This window comes from Mya arenaria, chromosome 2, assembly GCF_026914265.1.
Source record: "Mya arenaria isolate MELC-2E11 chromosome 2, ASM2691426v1".
NCBI lineage: Eukaryota > Metazoa > Mollusca > Bivalvia > Myida > Myidae > Mya > Mya arenaria.
Window position 1 is genome coordinate 52880532 of NC_069123.1, and position 18018 is coordinate 52898549.

Sequence of the window (18018 nt, forward strand, 5' to 3'; positions counted from 1 at the left end):
AATGTTCTCCTAGCTGTGCTTATATAAAGCTTGAACATTTAATTTTCATAAAAACTAACAAATAAACAATTACCTGTACTTAATTTAAGAACAAGCATAACAACCTTTTATATAAGTCTTCATTTAAGACTAAAACATTGCAATTTTAAATAATTCTGTGCTTGCCTAGGCATGCATTAATACCTATGAGGAATGTAACGCCAGTAAGGCCGGTGTGACTATAAAAGTTAAAATTTGACGTAAGATTTTTGTTAAATACAGTACTATATAATTGAACTGATACAATTTGCATGCAGTGTTACACATAGCCCAAGGTTAGCCAAAACCAACCCATTTCACATTTTGGAAATGTTTGTGGTTAAGACAGGTATTTCATTCATAAACTATTTGAGTGGCCACATAAATCCTTCCCAATCAATGAATGTGTCAGTGTACATTCATATATGTAATCTGCACATACATCAAAATAATGTAAATATTATGCAATTATGCGTACAAAAAATAAATATTTCACAGAACAGGTGTATCTAAATTCCGACAACTCACATGTTTAACAGTAATGCACATTTTAGCAAAGGGGAAAAGGTCACAGCAAAGTGTTTGTTGAGTTCTATATTTGCTAAGCATTAAAACTGTGCTGAAAACAAGTGGACTCATTCAAGCCAGGGATTGCTCCTTTCACCCCTGTTTGTATTTACTATCAGGATTCAACATTTCTTTTGAGTGAAATGTTTGGTATTTATGTAACAATATTTACACCCTGTCAACAAAAGTTTCCTTATATGAAGGAAAGAAACGGCTGCCTTGATTTAATGCAATAAAAATGATCGACAACCACCACAGCTTCAGACATCAATGAGCTCATATTGGGAATAATAAATTGAATTTTACCTGCATTATATTAGGTTTGTAACAATCAATATACGAACCTTATTAATGGAATTCCTAAGGCTGAAATGAATGATAATCAATATATCCAAATCATTATATATTTCGTATACTATAAAACATTTTCAGGCCTAACAATTGGCCATTTTTATATAGCCTTCAAGATTAGGACAGGCTTTACAAAACATTCTTTTTATGTATATGAATTATGTATTAGAAATTGAAATCCCCAGAGATTAGTAACGGCACATTGACATCAACTGACTGAAGTTTGTTTAATTATCTCAATCGATGTGACATTTGCCACTGCCTATAATATCACACTATAAGAAAATATTAAATGTTACCAGCTGAAAAATATTATTGTGTTCTAAATCCCGGAAATCCTGGGAGCACAGCAAGCTGTTGTTTCTAGAACAATCACTGAGTGACGGTAGTTGTATACTGGACTTTAAATATTAAAGCTTCACTCTCACAGAATTTGAACGTTTTAACAACTTTTTTATTTGTTGTCTTGGAACGAGCCAATTTTTGTGTAAATATCTGCAAACCAGTGATATAGGAATGCTGACAAAATCAGATCGCAGTTTATCATATTTGAGTTCAAAAGTTGACGTTTTATGCATTTTTCTGAAACCGTTAGTAACGCTTTTAGCTGTAAAACATTAATTTTCAAACGGAAATATGAGAATCTGTGATATGGTCTTTTGTCAGCAGTCTGATATCACTGGTTCGCAGATATTTACACAAAAATTGGCTCTTTCAAAGACAAAATAAAAAAAAGTGGTCAAAATGGTAAATCTGTGAGAGCTATAGTGCAGCTTTAACAGATAAATTTCCTTTTCTGCACAAGGGTTTTAAAATATGCTTGTCTTGCTTTTATTTTTAGCCAGGAAGAAAATGTATGAATGAATGAAAAAAAACAGCAGCCATGAATGTCAGATTAAGGCAAGTCAAAAATCACTTTTCTCTAAGGCCAATAAAAAACTCTTTTATTCCTCTTACATCTCCAAAAAATAGGGAAGGTAGGTTGGCATACCTGTTCTTTTAAATGGTCAAATTTTAACATGTACCCTCAAAAATGCACATGTTAAAGGAAATAACACAAACTAACAGAAAAGAACATAGAATTTTTTAGACTTGTTCAAGTACAAGGTGGTAGACAGTATTATGTTTTAAGTTCTGCAACAGTATATTAAAACATACCTGACAACAATCCTATAAAAAAAAACATACTCTTTTAACAAAACTCTTGAGAATACATAAATTTGTCACTTAACAGCCTCCTTAAATTTTGTATACAAAAAAAGGTATTTTACTAGTTTTTATGTCACAAAATAAAAGTAAATGATAAATATGATGCTTGCTTCAATTTTCACTACAACTGAGACAATTATTCTCCACTAGTCCGGGAGATGATGCAAGGTTAAATGGACCAGAAGGTCTATCTAGTAGATGATACACCCTCAAGATAATGTACACCATCCCTCCCACCCACTTACTAATGGTATTGTTGTTGTAAATGTCACTTAAACAGATACAAACACTTTAACCTACACTGGACACAATATCAACCAAATTTTTCAGCAATTTGGCAAATTACTTTACCTACAAATTGCTATAAGTCACGAATTGGTATGAAGCCAGTGATTGTTTAAACATGTATGTAGTGTGAATAAAAAACAACTATGGACAGAATGTAACTTCTGATAAGTTTAAAGCCTGATCTCGCTCATGTTTACTGTCTGAAAAAAAAATGGTTATCCTGTTAATGCATATATATAATACTTTAGATACTTCATATCATTTTACCACATTTACAAACCACAAAAGTCCCTTTAAGAAAATATTACTATACATGTGCTCAATCATAACTTTAAAATATCACATAATCCAAAAACAAATTATTTATCATTAAGCTCCTTTTAAGTTAATATATAAATACTTGTAGTTTGCCATTCAATGAACTGTCAATTAATTTTTCTGATTTAATAAGCTGGTTACCTTCAAATTTAAATTTGATTGCTGGATTTAAAATATTTTCCTCAAATTTAAACTGCTATTTATTGTAATACAATCTGAAGCAGCATTCTCTAGACTTTAGTAATATACAAACACTGTACCCTATGTTTCAAGAATCTCGAAGTTTGAATAATCATGCACGTGCTCGTTATCACGTGCAGGCTAGTCTCCGAAAACGTTCAACAGAAATAAACAACAAGCAGATTCTCATATCTTCATACAAACAGCTAAAAAGTAAACAAACTTGAAATACCTACCTACACACTGAATTATCATATCATGTGCATCACTGTTTATTAAACCATGGCATGTGTACTTGTATTTCGACAAATATACAAGTATATATACATAAAATATTTATATAAACTAAAGTCGAATGATAGAAAAAAGAACTGGCACTTCGTTAATCCGACAATTTTCGTACACGTGTGAATGAACGTATTTACAGTAAATATCACAAGCACATTGGTCCCAAAAAGTGTGCCGGTGTTATCAGGTCACAGGTAAACATGGATGTTACACCGGTGTTTTTTCGCCGACTTCAAAATCAGTATAGGTAACTCCTCCCATTAGGGTTGACGACCAAAAAAGACAGTTAAGGGTTATCTCCCTTAAATAGGTTGTAAAGAATTTAACAAGTGATTTCCTGCATATATAGCCTCACTCTGTCCTGCTGTTTTGTAATTTCCAACGTTGACCGATCCTTGAGACCAACTTACATGTACATGTATATCTTCCGGAACCGTATATTGGTCCCAGCCCAATCCAACATCAAGGCTGGGTCTAACGTGCGCATGGATCGTTCAGTATTTCAGAGTGGAAATATTTCATACAATGTTTATTATGCACAAACAAATACCTATAAATAATAAACTTTCACTTACAAATGTTTGCAAAACTAGCGGGCATAGCCAAATGTTTTCCGACAAGTCCGGTTTTCGAATAGGTTCGATTTTCTGTTGTTGATTTTTTTATAATTCCTGAACACGTTCGATCGACCAAAACCTTTCCGCAAATAGAGTGGGATGCAATAACTGACATTCATGATTGAACAAGTGGGTGATTCTTTTTTAATTATTTTAATCGTCACATCATCATGAGCGGATCCAGGATTTTCCGCTGACGTCCTAAGTATTGACCAACACTCGATCAAAAAGTATGAGGGAAGTCGCTGTTAACTTTTAAGATTTGGAATCATAATAGTCACTTATCTGGTAAAAACAGGGACTTGAAGTAGGCTCAAGTCGTTCAAGTAAGGTCATCTACTGTATTGTATTTTGACTTAAATAAATAAAAAGCTTGCAGTTGTACATAGCTAATGTTTCTGTGTTATGTCATACCGACTGAAAATTTGATTTGGACAACACGTTCTATACAATTATGTGTAATTGCATTCTATCGAAACATAAGTAATAGTATCGGACAAGCCATTATCTAAACAGCCTTATTAAATACCCCATTTTCATTGCACAAATGTATTATAAAGACATAAAGGCTTAACTTAACGCCAGACAGCGGAGAAGAACAGTTGGACATTTTTAACTATTTCGCATTATTCTGATTATTAGTTTTACCAACTGAGGGAGACCAGCCATGGCGTGTGTACTGAAGGCAATACGAGGCCGAAGATGACAGACACCAAGGACTGACGAATCGTCATGAGATGACACTCTGGCGGTCGCAGAGGAGTACCCTTAGGATGGGCTAGTAAGATGGTCTTTTATTAAACAGAAGACTTGTAAATAATGCTTTTACAACTCGTTTTAATATTCTTTATTGTACATGGAGCAGCACGAGTCATTGGTTTTGTTTTTCTGTTTTTAGACTATTATGTTTTTGATAGTTGTCATTATGGGCAAATCTGATCATTTGTCTATGCCCGTCTGCATGTAATATTAGGCTACTGTGCAACATGTATTCTGATAGGTTGACAAGTATAGTACTTGATAAGTATAGTCTTCTTCTTCTTCTTCTTCTTCTTCTTCTTCTTCTTCTTCTTCTTCTTCTTCTTCTTCTTCTTCTTCTTCTTCTTCGTTTGGTGGTGGTATCCGGCGAGTGCTCCGATAAGATTGTTAGTCATACAAGGTTTTGAGTATAGTTTACAGACAAAATGTATCTCTGGGTAGAGTTACCCTGGTTCTTTTATAGCACTGTCTCACGGGACCATCATTTAACGTCCCTCTCGGAAGACGATTCGCATTTGATAGTGGTGCAGCGGGATATCAAACCTACAACCCCTGGATTGACAGTCAAGTGTGTTACCACTAGACCACGGATCCGCCACAGGACTGTGGCGTACATACAGCGTTAAGTCTAAATAACACACAGAAGCGGGCGTGTGCGGGGCGTACTACGTCCCTCGGGTAAGACATATCTACCGCCTAACTAAAATATTTATATTAATAGGAGTGCCATTTTTGCCATATTTGTATGAGTTCATGATATAAAACAAAAGAATACAACGAAAAAGAACATTGACATGTTTTGAGTCCATATCATCGGTTGTGGTTTGTCAACATAAATGACAAAACATCCACATTTATTTGCTTGAACAACATATTAATTATATAATTCTAGACTGCGTACAGATTATCTTAAAATATTTATAAAGTGGTATAACAACTTGTAAAAAAATGTAAAAATCTATGAATAAAGAAGAAGAAATGGATAAACAACATGACTACATAAATAAAATTAGAAATGGATTAACAGGAACAGGAGGAATATCATGATATTGAACGATCACTTTTAATATTATGTTTGTAAGTGTCTTTATAATTGTCTGTCTGTAAATCTGCCGGCCTCGGTCTCAGTACTTGTACTTCCCGCATTTAGATAAGAAGATCCAAATATATGGCCATGCCGAAATCCTTGTCTTGCCCACTGACAAAAATAAAAAAGTACCCGTATGCAAAAAAAATAATTAAAATATATTTTGATAACTCTGTTTTGTTTAACTAAGTAGGGAGAAAAGCATCTACCATGGTCGCCCGTGTTAAGTATACCTGTTTGTCTCGGTGTCAGTGATTGTATACCTGTCCTTCTCGGTGTCAGTGATTGTATACCAGTCTGTCTCGGTGTCAGTGATTTTATACCTTCTTCATAGGTGTAAGTGATTGTATACCCGTCTGTCTTGGTGTCAGTGATTGTATACCTGTCCTTCTCGGTGTCAGTGATTGTATACCTGTCCTTCTCGGTGTCAGTGATTGTATACCTGTCTGTCTCGGTGTCAGTGATTGTATACCTGTCTGTCTCGGTGTCAGTGATTGTATACCAGTCTGTCTCGGTGTCAGTGATTGTATACCTGTCTGTCTCGGTGTCAGTGATTGTATACCTGTCTGTCTCGAGGTCAGTGATTGTATACCTGTCTGTCTCGGTGTCAGTGATTGTATACCTGTCTGTCTCGGTGTCAGTGATTGTATACCTGTCTGTCTCGGTGTCAGTGATTGTATACCTGTCTGTCTCGGTCTCAGTGATTTAATACCTTCTTCATAGGTGTAAGTGATTGTCTTAAGGTGTCAGTATTTGTATACCAGTCTGTCGCGTTGTCAGTGATCATCAGTATAAACCTGTCACTGTCTGTCAGGCTCGCTGTCAGTGATATATACCGTCATCAATCAGTCTCGGTATTCAGTGATTGTATACCAGACGGTCTCGGGCTCAGTGATTGTATACCTGTCTGTCTCAGTGTCAGTGATTGTACACCTGCCGTCTCTATGTCAGTAATTCCATACCAGTCTGTCTCGGTGTCAGTGATTGTATACCTGTCTGTCCCGGTGTCAATTATTGTATACTTGTCTGTCTTGGTCTCAGTGATTGTATACCTGTCTGGCTCAGTGTCAGTGATTGTATACCAGACTGTCTCGGTGTCATTGATTGTATACAAGACTGTCTCGGTGTCAGTGATTGTATACCAGTCTGTCTCGGTGTCATTGATTGTATATAAGACTGTCTCGGTGTCAGTGATTGTATACCAGTCTGTCTTGGTCTCAGTGATTGTATACCAGACGGTCTCGGACTCAGTGATTGTATACCTGTCTGTCTCGGTGTCATTGATTGTATACAAGACTGTCTCGGTGTCAGTGATTGTATACCAGTCTGTCTCGGTGTCATTGATTGTATACAAGACTGTCTCGGTGTCAGTGATTGTATACCAGTCTGTCTTGGTCTCAGTGATTGTATACCAGTCTGACTCAGTGTAAGTGATTGTATACCAGACTGTCTCGGTGTCATTGATTGTATACCAGTCTGTCTCGGTGTCAGTGATTGTATACCAGTCTGTCTCGGTGTCAGTGATTGTATACAAGACTGTCTCGGTGTCAGTGATTGTATACCAGTCTGTCTCGACGTCAGTGATTGCATATCTGTTTATCACGGTGTAAGTGATTGTAAACCTGTCTGTCTCAGTGTCAGTGATTGTATACCGGTATGTCTCGGTGTCTGTGATTGTATACCGGACTGTCTCAATGTCAGTGATTGTATTACTGTCTGTCGCGGGGTCATTGGTTGTATACCAGTCTGCATCGGTGTCAATGATTGTATACACGTTTGTTGCAATGTTAGTGATTGTATACCACTCTGTGTCGTTGACAGTGATTGTAAACCTGTCTGTCTCGGGGTTAGTTATTGTATACCAGTCTGTCTCGGTATCAGTAAGTGTATATAAGTCTATCTCAGTGTCAGTGATTGTATACCTGTCTGTCTCGGTGTCAGTGATTGAAATTGTATACATTTCTGTCTCGGTGTCAGTGATTGTATACCTGTCTGTCTCGGTGTCAGTGATTGTATACCAGTCTGTCTCGGTGTCAGTGATTGTATACCAGTCTGTCTCAGTGTCAGTGATTGTATACCAGTCTGTCTTGGTGTCAGTGATTGTATACCAGTCTGTCTCGGTGTCAGTGATTGTATACCAGTCTGTCTCGGTATTAGTGATTGTAAAGGTCAGCCTTTCTCGGGTTCAGTGATTGTATACTTGTCTGTCTCAGTGTCAGTGATTGTATGCTAGTCTGTCTTGGTGTCAATGATTGTATACCAGTCTGTCTTGGTGTCATTGATTGTAAACCAGACTGTCTCGGTGTCAGTGATTGTTTACCAGTCTGTCTCATTGCAAGCGATTGTATAGGTCAGCCGTTCTCGGGTTCAGTGATTGTATACCTGTCTGTCTCAGTGTCAGTGATTGTATGCTAGTCTGTATTGGTGTCAATGTTTGTATACCAGTCCGTCTTGGTGTCAGTGATTGTAAACCAGACTATCTCGGTGTCAGTGATTGTTTACCAGTCTGTCTCGTTGCAAGCGATTGCATAGGTCAGCCGTTCTCGGGGTCAGTGATTGTATACCTGTCTGTCTCGGTGCCATTGCTTGTATACCAGACTGTGTCGGTGTCAGTGATTGTACGTATACCAGTTTATCTCGGTGTCAGTGATTGTATACCTGTCTCTCTCGGTGCCATTGCTTGTATACCAGTCTTTCTCGGTATCATCGATTGTACGTATACCAGTCTATCTCGGTGTCCGTGATTATATACAAGTATGTCTCGGTGTCCGTGGTTGTATAGGTCTGCCTGTCGCGGGGTCAGTGATTGTATTACTGTCTTGCTCAGTGTCAGTGATTGCATACCTGTTTGTCTCGGTGTCGGTGATTGTAAACCAGACTGTCTTGGTGTCAGTGATTGTAAACCAGACTGTCTCAGTGTCAGCGATTGTATACCAGTCTATCTTGGTGTCAGTGATTGTTTATCTGCCTGTCTCGGTGTCAGTGATTGTATACCAGTCTGTATCGGTGTCAGTGATTGCATACCTGTTTATCTCGGTGTCAGCAATTGTATACTAGTACATCTCGGTGTCAGTGATTGTATACCAGTCTGTCTCGGTGTCAGTGATTCTATACCAGACTATCTCGGTGTCGGCGATTGTTTACCAGTCTATCTCGGTATCAGCGATTGTATACCAGTCTATCTCGGTGTCCGTGATAGTATACCGGTCTGTCTCGGTGTCCGTAATTGTATACCTGTCTGTCTCAGTGTCATTTACTGTATATATATCCGCCACGGTGTAGGTGTCTGTCTCTGTTGCAATGACTTGTGTTCGCCAGTGTCAGTGACTGTACCGCCCCGGTGTGTCTGTAAATACGTATGTAGAGATGTTAAAGATGTCTGCACATATGTCTACAAATATATTAGTGACTGTACATTTGTACGACTTGGTGTAAGTGACTGTATCTCTATCCGTCTCGTTTTCAGTGACTGTATATACGTCTGTCTTCGTGTAAGTTACTGTCCATATATCAGCATCGGTGTTTTAAAATGTAAATATTTCTTTATGGGTATAATAAAATGAATACTTCATATATTTTTGTTTGGTGTCATTGACTGTATAAATGTCTGCCTCGTTGTCATATGTCTATCTCGTGATAAGTGGACTGTATATATTACGTATTGGTGTAAGTTTGTACATATTCTTGTCTGTCTCCTTGTAATTCACTGTATATCTATCTGACACGGTGAACTTGACTGTATAAATGTCTGTCTCGGAGTCAGTGTATGTTTCGGTGTCAGTTATTTTATATATGTGTGGTGCAAGTGACTGTATATATGTCTGTCTCGGTGTTAGTGATTATCATGATTTATGTCTTGGTGTAAGTGACTGTATATAAATTATGTTAGTCCCGGTGTAAGTGACTGTATATATGTCTGTCTCGGTGTGACTATCATGATTTATGTCTTGGTGTAAGTGACTGTATATAAATTATGTTAGTCCCGGTGTAAGTGACTGTATATATGTCTGTCTCGGTGTGACTATCATGATTTATGTCTTGGTGTAAGTGACTGTATATAAATAATGTTAGTCCCGGTGTAAGTGACTGTATATATGTCTGTCTCGGTGTGACTATCATGATTTATGTCTTGGTGTAAGTGACTGTATATAAATAATGTTAGTCCCGGTGTAAGTTACTGTATATATGTCTGTCTCGGTGTGACTATCATGATTTATGTCTTTGTGTAAGTGACTGTATATAAATTATGTTAGTCCCGGTGTTAGTGATATATTGTATATATGTCTGCTTCGGTGTCAGTGAATGTATACCTGTATGTCTCGGTGTCAGTGAATGTATACCTGTATGTCTCAGTGTTAGTGATTGTAAACCACTCTGTCTCGGTGTAAGTGATTGTATACCTGTATGTCTCGGTGTCAGTGATAGTACACCAGTCTGTCTCGGTGTCAGTGATTGTATACCTGTCTGTCTCGGTGTCAGTGATTGTATACCAGTCTGTCTTGGTGTCAGTGATTGTATACCTGTCTGCCTCGGTGTCAGTGATTGTATACCAGTCTGTCTCGGTGTCAGTGATTGTATACCTGTCTGCCTCGGTGTCAGTGATTGTTAACCAGTCTGTCTCGGTGTCAGTGATTGTATACCTGTCAGCCTCGGAGTAATTGATTGTAAACCACACTGTCTCGGGGTCAGTGATTGTATACCTGTCTGCCTCGGAGTAATTGATTGTATACCACACTGTCTAGGGGTCAGTGAGTGTATTCCAGTATGCCTCTGTGTTAGTGAGTGTATACCGCACTGTCTTGGGGTCTGTGATTGTATACCAGTCTGTCTCGGTGTCAGGGATTGAATACCATTCTGCCTCGGAGTAAGTGATTGTATACCACACTGTCTTGGTGTCAGTGATTGTATTCTAGTCTGTCTCCGTGTCAGTGATTGAATACCTGTCTTTCTCGGTGTAATTGATTTTATACCAGTTTGTCTCGGTGTCAGTGATTGTATACCTGTCTGCCTCAGTGTTAGTGATTGTAAACCACTCTGTCTCGGTGTCAGTGATTGTATACCAGTCTGTCTCAATGTCAGTGATTATATACCAGTCTGCCTCGGTGTAAGTGATTGTATACCAATCTGTCTCGGGGTCAGTGATTGTATACCTGTCTGTCTCAGTGTCAGAAATTGTATACTTGTCTGTCTTGGTCTCAGTGATTGAATACCACTCTGTCTCAGTGTCAGTGATTGTTAATCAGTCTGTCTCAATGTCAGTGATTATATACCTGTCTGCCTCGGTGTTAGTGATTGTATACCAATCTGTCTCGGGGTCAGTGATTGTATACCTGTCTGTCTCAGTGTCAGAAATTGTATACCAGTCTGTCTCAGGGTCAGTGATTGTATACCTGTCTTCCTCGGGGTAAGTAATTGTATACCACTTTGTCTCAGTGTCAAAGATTGTTAACCAGTCTGTCTCAATGTCAGTGATTGTTAATCAGTCTGTCTCAATGTCAGTGATTATATACCTGTCTGCCTCGGTGTAAGTGATTGTATACCTGTCTGCCTCGGTGTCAGTGATTGTATACCAGTCTGTCTTGGTGTCAGTGATTGTATACCTGTCTGCCTCAGTGTTAGTGATTGTAAACCAGTCTGTCTCAATGTCAGTGATTGTATACCAGTCTGTCTCAATGTCAGTGATTATATACCAGTCTGCCTCGGTGTAAGTGATTGTATACCAATCTGTCTCGGGGTCAGTGATTGTATACCTGTCTGTCTCAGTGTCAGAATTTGTATACCAGTTTGTCTCGGTGTCAGTGACTGTAAACCACTCTGTCTCAGTGTCAGTGATTGTTAATCAGTCTGTCTCAATGTCAGTGATTATATACCTGTCTGCCTCGGTGTTAGTGGTTGTATACCAGTCTGTCTCGGGGTCAGTGATTGTATACCTGTCTGTCTCAGTGTCAGAAATTGTATACCAGTCTGTCTCAGGGTCAGTGATTGTATACCTGTCTTCCTCGGGGTAAGTAATTGTATACCACTTTGTCTCAGTGTCAAAGATTGTTAACCAGTCTGTCTCATTGTCAGTGATTATATACCTGTCTGCCTCGGGGTAAGTGATTGTATACCACACTGTCTCGGGGTCAGTGATTGTATAGCAGTCTGTCTCGGTGTCAGTGATTGCATGCATGTCTGTCTCGGTGTAAGTGATTGTATACCATTCTGCCACGGGGTAAGTGATTGTTGCCTCGGGGTTAGTGATTGTATACCACACTGTCTCGGGGTCAGTGATTTTTTACCAGTCTGTCTCGGTGTCAGTGATTAAATACATGTCTGTCTCGGTGTAAGTGATTGTATACCATTCTGCCCCTGGGTTAGTGATTGTATACCACACTGTCTTGGTGTCCGTGATTGTTACCAGTCTGTCTCGGTGTCAGTGATTGTATACCTGTCTGCCTCAGTGTTAGTGTTTGTATACCTGTCTGTCTCAGTGTCAGTGATTGTATACCACTCTGTCTCAGTGTCAGTGATTGAATACATGTCTGTCTCGGTGTAAGTGATTGTATACCAGTCTGTCTCGATGTCAGTGATTGTATACCAGTCTGTATCGGTGTCAGTGATTTTATACCACTTTGTCTCAGTGTCAGTGATTGTATACCCTCTATCTCGGTGTCGGTGATTGAATACATGTCTGTCTCGGTGTAAGTGATTGTATACCAGTCTGTCTCGGTGTCAGTGATTGTATACCAGTCTGTCTCGGTGTCAGTGATTGTATACCTGTCTGTCTTAATGCCAGTGATTGTATACCAGTCTGCCTCGGGGTTAGTGATTGTATACCACACTGTCTCGGGGTTAGTGATTGTATACCACACTGTCTCGGGGTTAGTGATTGTATACCTGTCTGTCTCTGTGTCAGTGATTGTATACCAGTCTGTCTCGGTAGTAGTGACTGTATATATGTCTACCTTTGTGTTAGTGGCTGTATATGCGTCTATCTCGGCGTACGTGACTGTATATATGTCTGTCTCGTCGTAAGTGACTGTAACTATGGCTGTCTCGGTGTCAGTGACAGTATATATATCTGTGTCGGCGTAATTTACTGTATATGTGTCGTGGTGAAAGTGACCGTATATGTGTCTGTCTCGATGGTAGTGACTGTATATATGTCTGTCCCGGTGGTAGTGTCTGTATATGTGTGACACATATACAGACACTACCACCGAGACAGACATATATACAGTCACTGTCTTGGTGGTAGTGACTGTATATATATCTGTCTTGGTGTTAGTGACTGTATATGCGTCTGTCTCGGTGGTAGTGACTGTATATATGTCTACTTTTGTGTCAGTGACAGTATATATGTCTGTGTCGGCGTAATTGACAGTATATATGTCTTTGTGAAAGTTACTGTATATATGTCTATCTCTGTGGTAGTGACTGTATATTTCTCTATGTCTTGGTGTCAGTGAATGTATAATATGTATATTTATTATTCACTCAAATTCAAAACCTATCGTTCTCATTATTTTGCTTCAAATAGGCTTGATTTTCCATGAACCTTTTGCTCAAATCTGGTCCCAGGTCAAATGAAGCATGTTTCCACTAGTTCTTTGAGCAATATAATCTGTGACAAAGTTTACTTTCAATAAACTTAACTTCAATCCATTATTAGTTTTGTTTGCTGAATTTATCTTACCCTATAAGGTTAAATGTTGCAGACCGGGTATTATATTAAGCCAAAGCGATTATAAAAACGAAAAGCTCTAATTGCAAGGATTGTTATTTCAGTTTAACACGGATAAGACTGAAGGTGAGCAAGTTTTAATATGTGATTTTCCTTAGAACAGCATGATTATATAAAAAAAAATATAACGAAAATTCATTACCAGCTTCACTAGTTTAATTACATTTAACATATTTACGGTCAGGTTGTTTTTAAACGTGATCATATTGTAGTTGAGTGAGAAACGTTTTCTTTTTTAGCAAAACGTACGTTTATGAACTATTATATGATTATGTTCTCATATAGGATTTCTACATATTGTAAAGAAACCAATGACAATGTAGCGATACGTTGATGGATTCGATTCATACATGTCTATAGGTCCTTCACAATGTTAAAACTCGGAACGTCGAGCACGGGGACGACGGGACAGGACGTCAAAACCCCGGGTCAGCAGAATGGGAAGAGCGGCTTTAAGCGCGAGGGTAGTAGGAGCAGTATCCGCTCAACCAGGTACAATCATTAATGTTTCTATTGCTTCATTTTCATATCGTTCTGCTTCCTTTATATGTCATACGTACTGGTCAATTAGTTTTTAACTAAAGTTTTTATGTTATTTACGTTTTGTATTATACCATTAGTTTTTTTTTTTGGAGTTCCTGATTTGATTCGCTAACGGCACCGTATCGTCTGTTTCCAGCTTTTATAGAGCACATGGTATGTGGTGAAATTTAGCTGTACAGCTGTCGTGGTCGTTGTCGTCGTTGTTGTTTTGCATTGTTTACATAAATAGTAATTTATGGAAATAAAGGTGTTTGGACTCGGCATGTAAAATGATCAGCTATCTATATCCTGACTCATCTGACTATACGTATATATATATATATATATATATATAAATGGATCGTTTTCATACGATTTCATTCATATTTGGTCGTGCATATGTATGTCAAAAGGGTTTTTGGTTTATCAAAGCTATTGCATAAATATGTTTTCCAATCCTAAACCATCTTTTCACCATCTTTTTCAAGTAGCTTTTTAACTTTTGCGCTTGCTGAAAGTCCGCTTTTGAATAACGGCCAAGAGGTCATAGCTTAGCAGCAAATAAAGGCGATTGACCGACATATGCATGATTAACTTGTAAGTCTTCAAAATTAACAGATCAATAAATTTTACATTCAGATAAAAAAAGTTCGAATGGAAATCAGAAGTCAGCCGTTATTGATTTTAATCACTACACTTATATCAAATGATTTAAACAGAGGCTGAACTAGAAGACAAAGGATTTGAACACCTAGATAACGCTGGTTATTGTTATCAAATTGAATTGGAACGCCCATCATATGCCAGGCCTGACCACGTGTGATTAATTCATGTGAACAAACACTAACCTTTAAAAGAAATAGTTATTGTTTACAGCTCACCTGTTCCCGAAATACTCAACTGTTGTGATCGCCCGTCGTCAACAACTGCCCTTGCATGGTTTTATGTTGACGTTTTGAAAATACGTGATCTAGCCGTAACATACATATGGCTGTATAGTGGCGAGTTTGAACAGATATAACTTATTATAACTAATTTGATTCCCTTACTATTGATAGTATTTTTAAAAATCTTATACTTTGAAACTTTACAGATCGCTCAATCGGCATCTACAATTCGTCAGCGTTCAAGTTATTGTACTATGGCAATGACTGGAGCCCACGGTTGTATGGTGCTAGTTGTACATTGCAGGTCGGTCAAGTCGAGCACACGGTTGTATGGTGCTAGTTGTACATTGCAGGTCGGTCAAGTCGAGCACACGGTTGTATGGTCCTACTTGTACATGGCAGGTCGGTCAAGTCGAGCACACGGTTGTATGGTGCTAGTTGTACATTGCAGGTCGGTCAAGTCGAGCACACGGTTGTATGGTGCTAGTTGTACATTGCAGGTCGGTCAAGTCGAGCACACGGTTGTATGGTGCTAGTTGTACATTGCAGGTCGGTCAAGTCGAGCACACGGTTGTATGGTGCTAGTTGTACATTGCAGGTCGGTCAAGTCGAGCACACGGTTGTTTGGTGCTAGTTGTACATTGCAGGTCGGTCAAGTCGAGCACACGATTGTATGGTGCTAGTTGTACATTGCAGGCCGGTCAAGTCGAGCCCACGGTTGTATGGTCCTACTTGTACATTGCAGGTCGGTCAAGTCGAGCACACGGTTGTATGGTGCTAGTTGTACATTGCAGGTCGGTCAAGTCGAGCACACGGTTGTATGGTCCTACTTGTACATTGCAGGTCGGTCAAGTCGAGCACACGGTTGTATGGTGCTAGTTGTACATTGCAGGTCGGTCAAGTCGAGCACACGGTTGTATGGTGCTAAGTTGTACATTGCAGGTCGGTGAACTCGAGCACACGGTTGTATGGTGCTAGTTGTACATTGCAGGTCGGTCAAGCCGAGCACACGGTTGTATGGTCCTACTTGTATATTGCAGGTCGGTCAAGCCGAGCATACGGTTGTATGGTCCTACTTGTACATTGCAGTTCGGTGAACTCGAGTACACGGTTGTATGGTCCTACTTGTATATTGCAGGTCGGTGAACTCGAGCACACTGTTGTATGGTCCTACTTGTATATTGCAGGTCGGTGAACTCGAGCACACGGTTGTATGGTCCTACTTGTACATTGCAGGTCGGTGAACTCGAGCACACGGTTGTATGGTCCTACTTGTACATTGCAGGTCGGTGAAGTCCAGCACACGGTTGTGTCATCCTACTTGTACATTGCAGGTCGGTCAAGTCGAGCCCACGGTTGTATGGTCCTACTTGTACATTGCAGGTCGGTCAAGTCGAGCCCACGGTTGTATGGTCCTACATGTTCATTGCAGTTCGGCGAACTCGAGCACACGGTTTTATGGTCCTACATGTACATTGCAGGTCGGTGAAGTCGAGCACACGGTTGTATGATCCTAAATGTACATTGCAGGTCGGTGAAGTCGAGCACACGGTTGTATGGTCCTACTTGTACATTGCAGGTCGGTCAAGTCGAGCACACGGTTGTATGGTCCTACTTGTACATGGCAGGTCGGTCAAGTCGAGCACACGGTTGTATGGTGCTAGTTGTACATTGCAAGTCGGTGAACTCGAGCACACGGTTGTATGGTGCTAGTTGTACATTGCAGGTCGGTCAAGTCGAGCACACGGTTGTATGGTGCTAGTTGTACATTGCAGGTCGGTCAAGTCGAGCACACGGTTGTATGGTCCTACTTGTACATTGCAGGTCGGTCAAGTCGAGCACACGGTTGTATGGTGCTAGTTGTACATTGCAGGTCGGTCAAGTCGAGCACACGGTTGTATGGTGCTAGTTGTACATTGCAAGTCGGTGAACTGGAGCACACGGTTGTATGGTCCTACATGTACATTGCAGGTCGGCGAACTCGAGCACACGGTTGTATGATCCTACATGTTCATTGCAGGTCGGCAAACTCGAGCCCACGGTTGTATGGTCCTACATGTACATTGCAGGTCGGCTAAGTCGAGCACGAGTAACGCGTCGCACATAATGCGGAAGCTCGAGGAACACCAGCTGAGAACAAGCACGGACGAATGGCAAAAAGAGCAGGAGTACTCGGTCCGCCGGAAAAGGCGGAAGGCCATCCAGAAGAAGATGATGGCAAAGCAAAAGCTGCAGCTCGTCCGTAAGTTCAACGTCGTGACCTTGCTTGTGGTCCTTTTAGGTGTCGCTATCACCTTCGGCGCCTGTGTCAAGGGTTTAGGCGGAGGGACTGTACTGTACACATACAGACAATACTTTTATATAATAGGTCCAGTTCTCACTGTGATTGGTATTGTGTTTATGCTGGTCATTATGGCCACTGAGTCAAACATTTTGAAAAAGATGAAGGACGAAGGCGAGTTCGAAATTGACATGAACCGGTCTCTGGTTCACCCAGATTTCCGCGCGGAGCGCAGGAAGAGTGTTCGCCAGCTTCGTATGTTGAATCAAAACTCGACCAGCAGCAGCACGGGGAGGTGGTACGACACGCAGACTTCCATCGAGGAGGAGGACGACTTCCTGTGCGACAGCGTCGCCTCCGCCTCAAGTTTCTTCACGCCCACGCTACAGGGGAAAACCACGGACTTCTCGAACCGCTGGGCTAAATGTATGACAGTAACGTTTAACATTGACAACGAAACAAATGTTTTGAATAGCAGTGGTGATACAAATGCTGCGAGTGCGCCCGGTGCTGCAGTGGCAAATGAACGACGTGAAAGTGTGTTCACGCGAGAGCTACATCATGCACCGAATGTTAACGTCACAGAGTTTGACGTTAGTAAAGCAGACGTCCTCCAGCAAGTGGATACCCACGATCTGATAGTTTCCATGATCCCTAGTGATGCACGTGTAAACGACATTACAACACCGGAGATCAAACCTGACTAAAGAATGTAATGAACTCTCCTAATGGACAGGAATCGTTGTAAGTCTGTACGATGCGACTTGAGAACATTAGGACGGTACATGTGTGCATGTACTTCATGGTGTTTACTAAGAAGCAATATACCAGTGCAATATATAGGTATAATAAGACTGTTTCATCAAAATAGTATACTATTTTATTGCAGTTGGTTTACTGAACAAGCTCTTGATCTAGCT

The 18018-nt window shown here is 40.0% G+C and overlaps 3 protein-coding genes across 5 annotated transcripts in view; 1 reads left to right on the forward strand and 2 right to left on the reverse strand.

Moving 5' to 3' along the window:
* LOC128205618 (protein gurken-like) overlaps positions 1-3437 on the reverse strand; it is a 54139-nt gene extending 50702 nt beyond the window's left edge. For 2 of the 3 annotated variants that reach the window (XM_052907399.1, XM_052907408.1), the window contains exon 1: positions 3168-3437. The gene's annotated coding sequence lies outside the window, so the exon portion shown is untranslated. Of the gene's footprint in view, positions 1-3011; positions 3081-3167 lie in introns of those variants that run through there. The other variant, XM_052907419.1, reaches the window with a different exon arrangement.
* Positions 1-17805, forward strand: part of LOC128215800 (uncharacterized) — a 50607-nt gene extending 32802 nt beyond the window's left edge. The window contains exons 2-5 of the mRNA XM_052922407.1: positions 4479-4617; positions 13453-13474; positions 13769-13900; positions 16887-17805. Coding sequence (XP_052778367.1) covers positions 13779-13900; positions 16887-17805 — 1041 coding nt within the window. The 5' untranslated portion in view covers positions 4479-4617; positions 13453-13474; positions 13769-13778. The remainder of the gene's footprint in view (positions 1-4478; positions 4618-13452; positions 13475-13768; positions 13901-16886) is intronic.
* On the reverse strand, positions 6524-7642 carry LOC128215780 (clumping factor A-like). Its single transcript, XM_052922352.1, has one exon. The coding sequence runs from the start codon at positions 7640-7642 to the stop codon at positions 6524-6526; it is 1119 nt and encodes a 372-aa protein (XP_052778312.1).
* Positions 17806-18018: the final 213 nt, after the last annotated feature.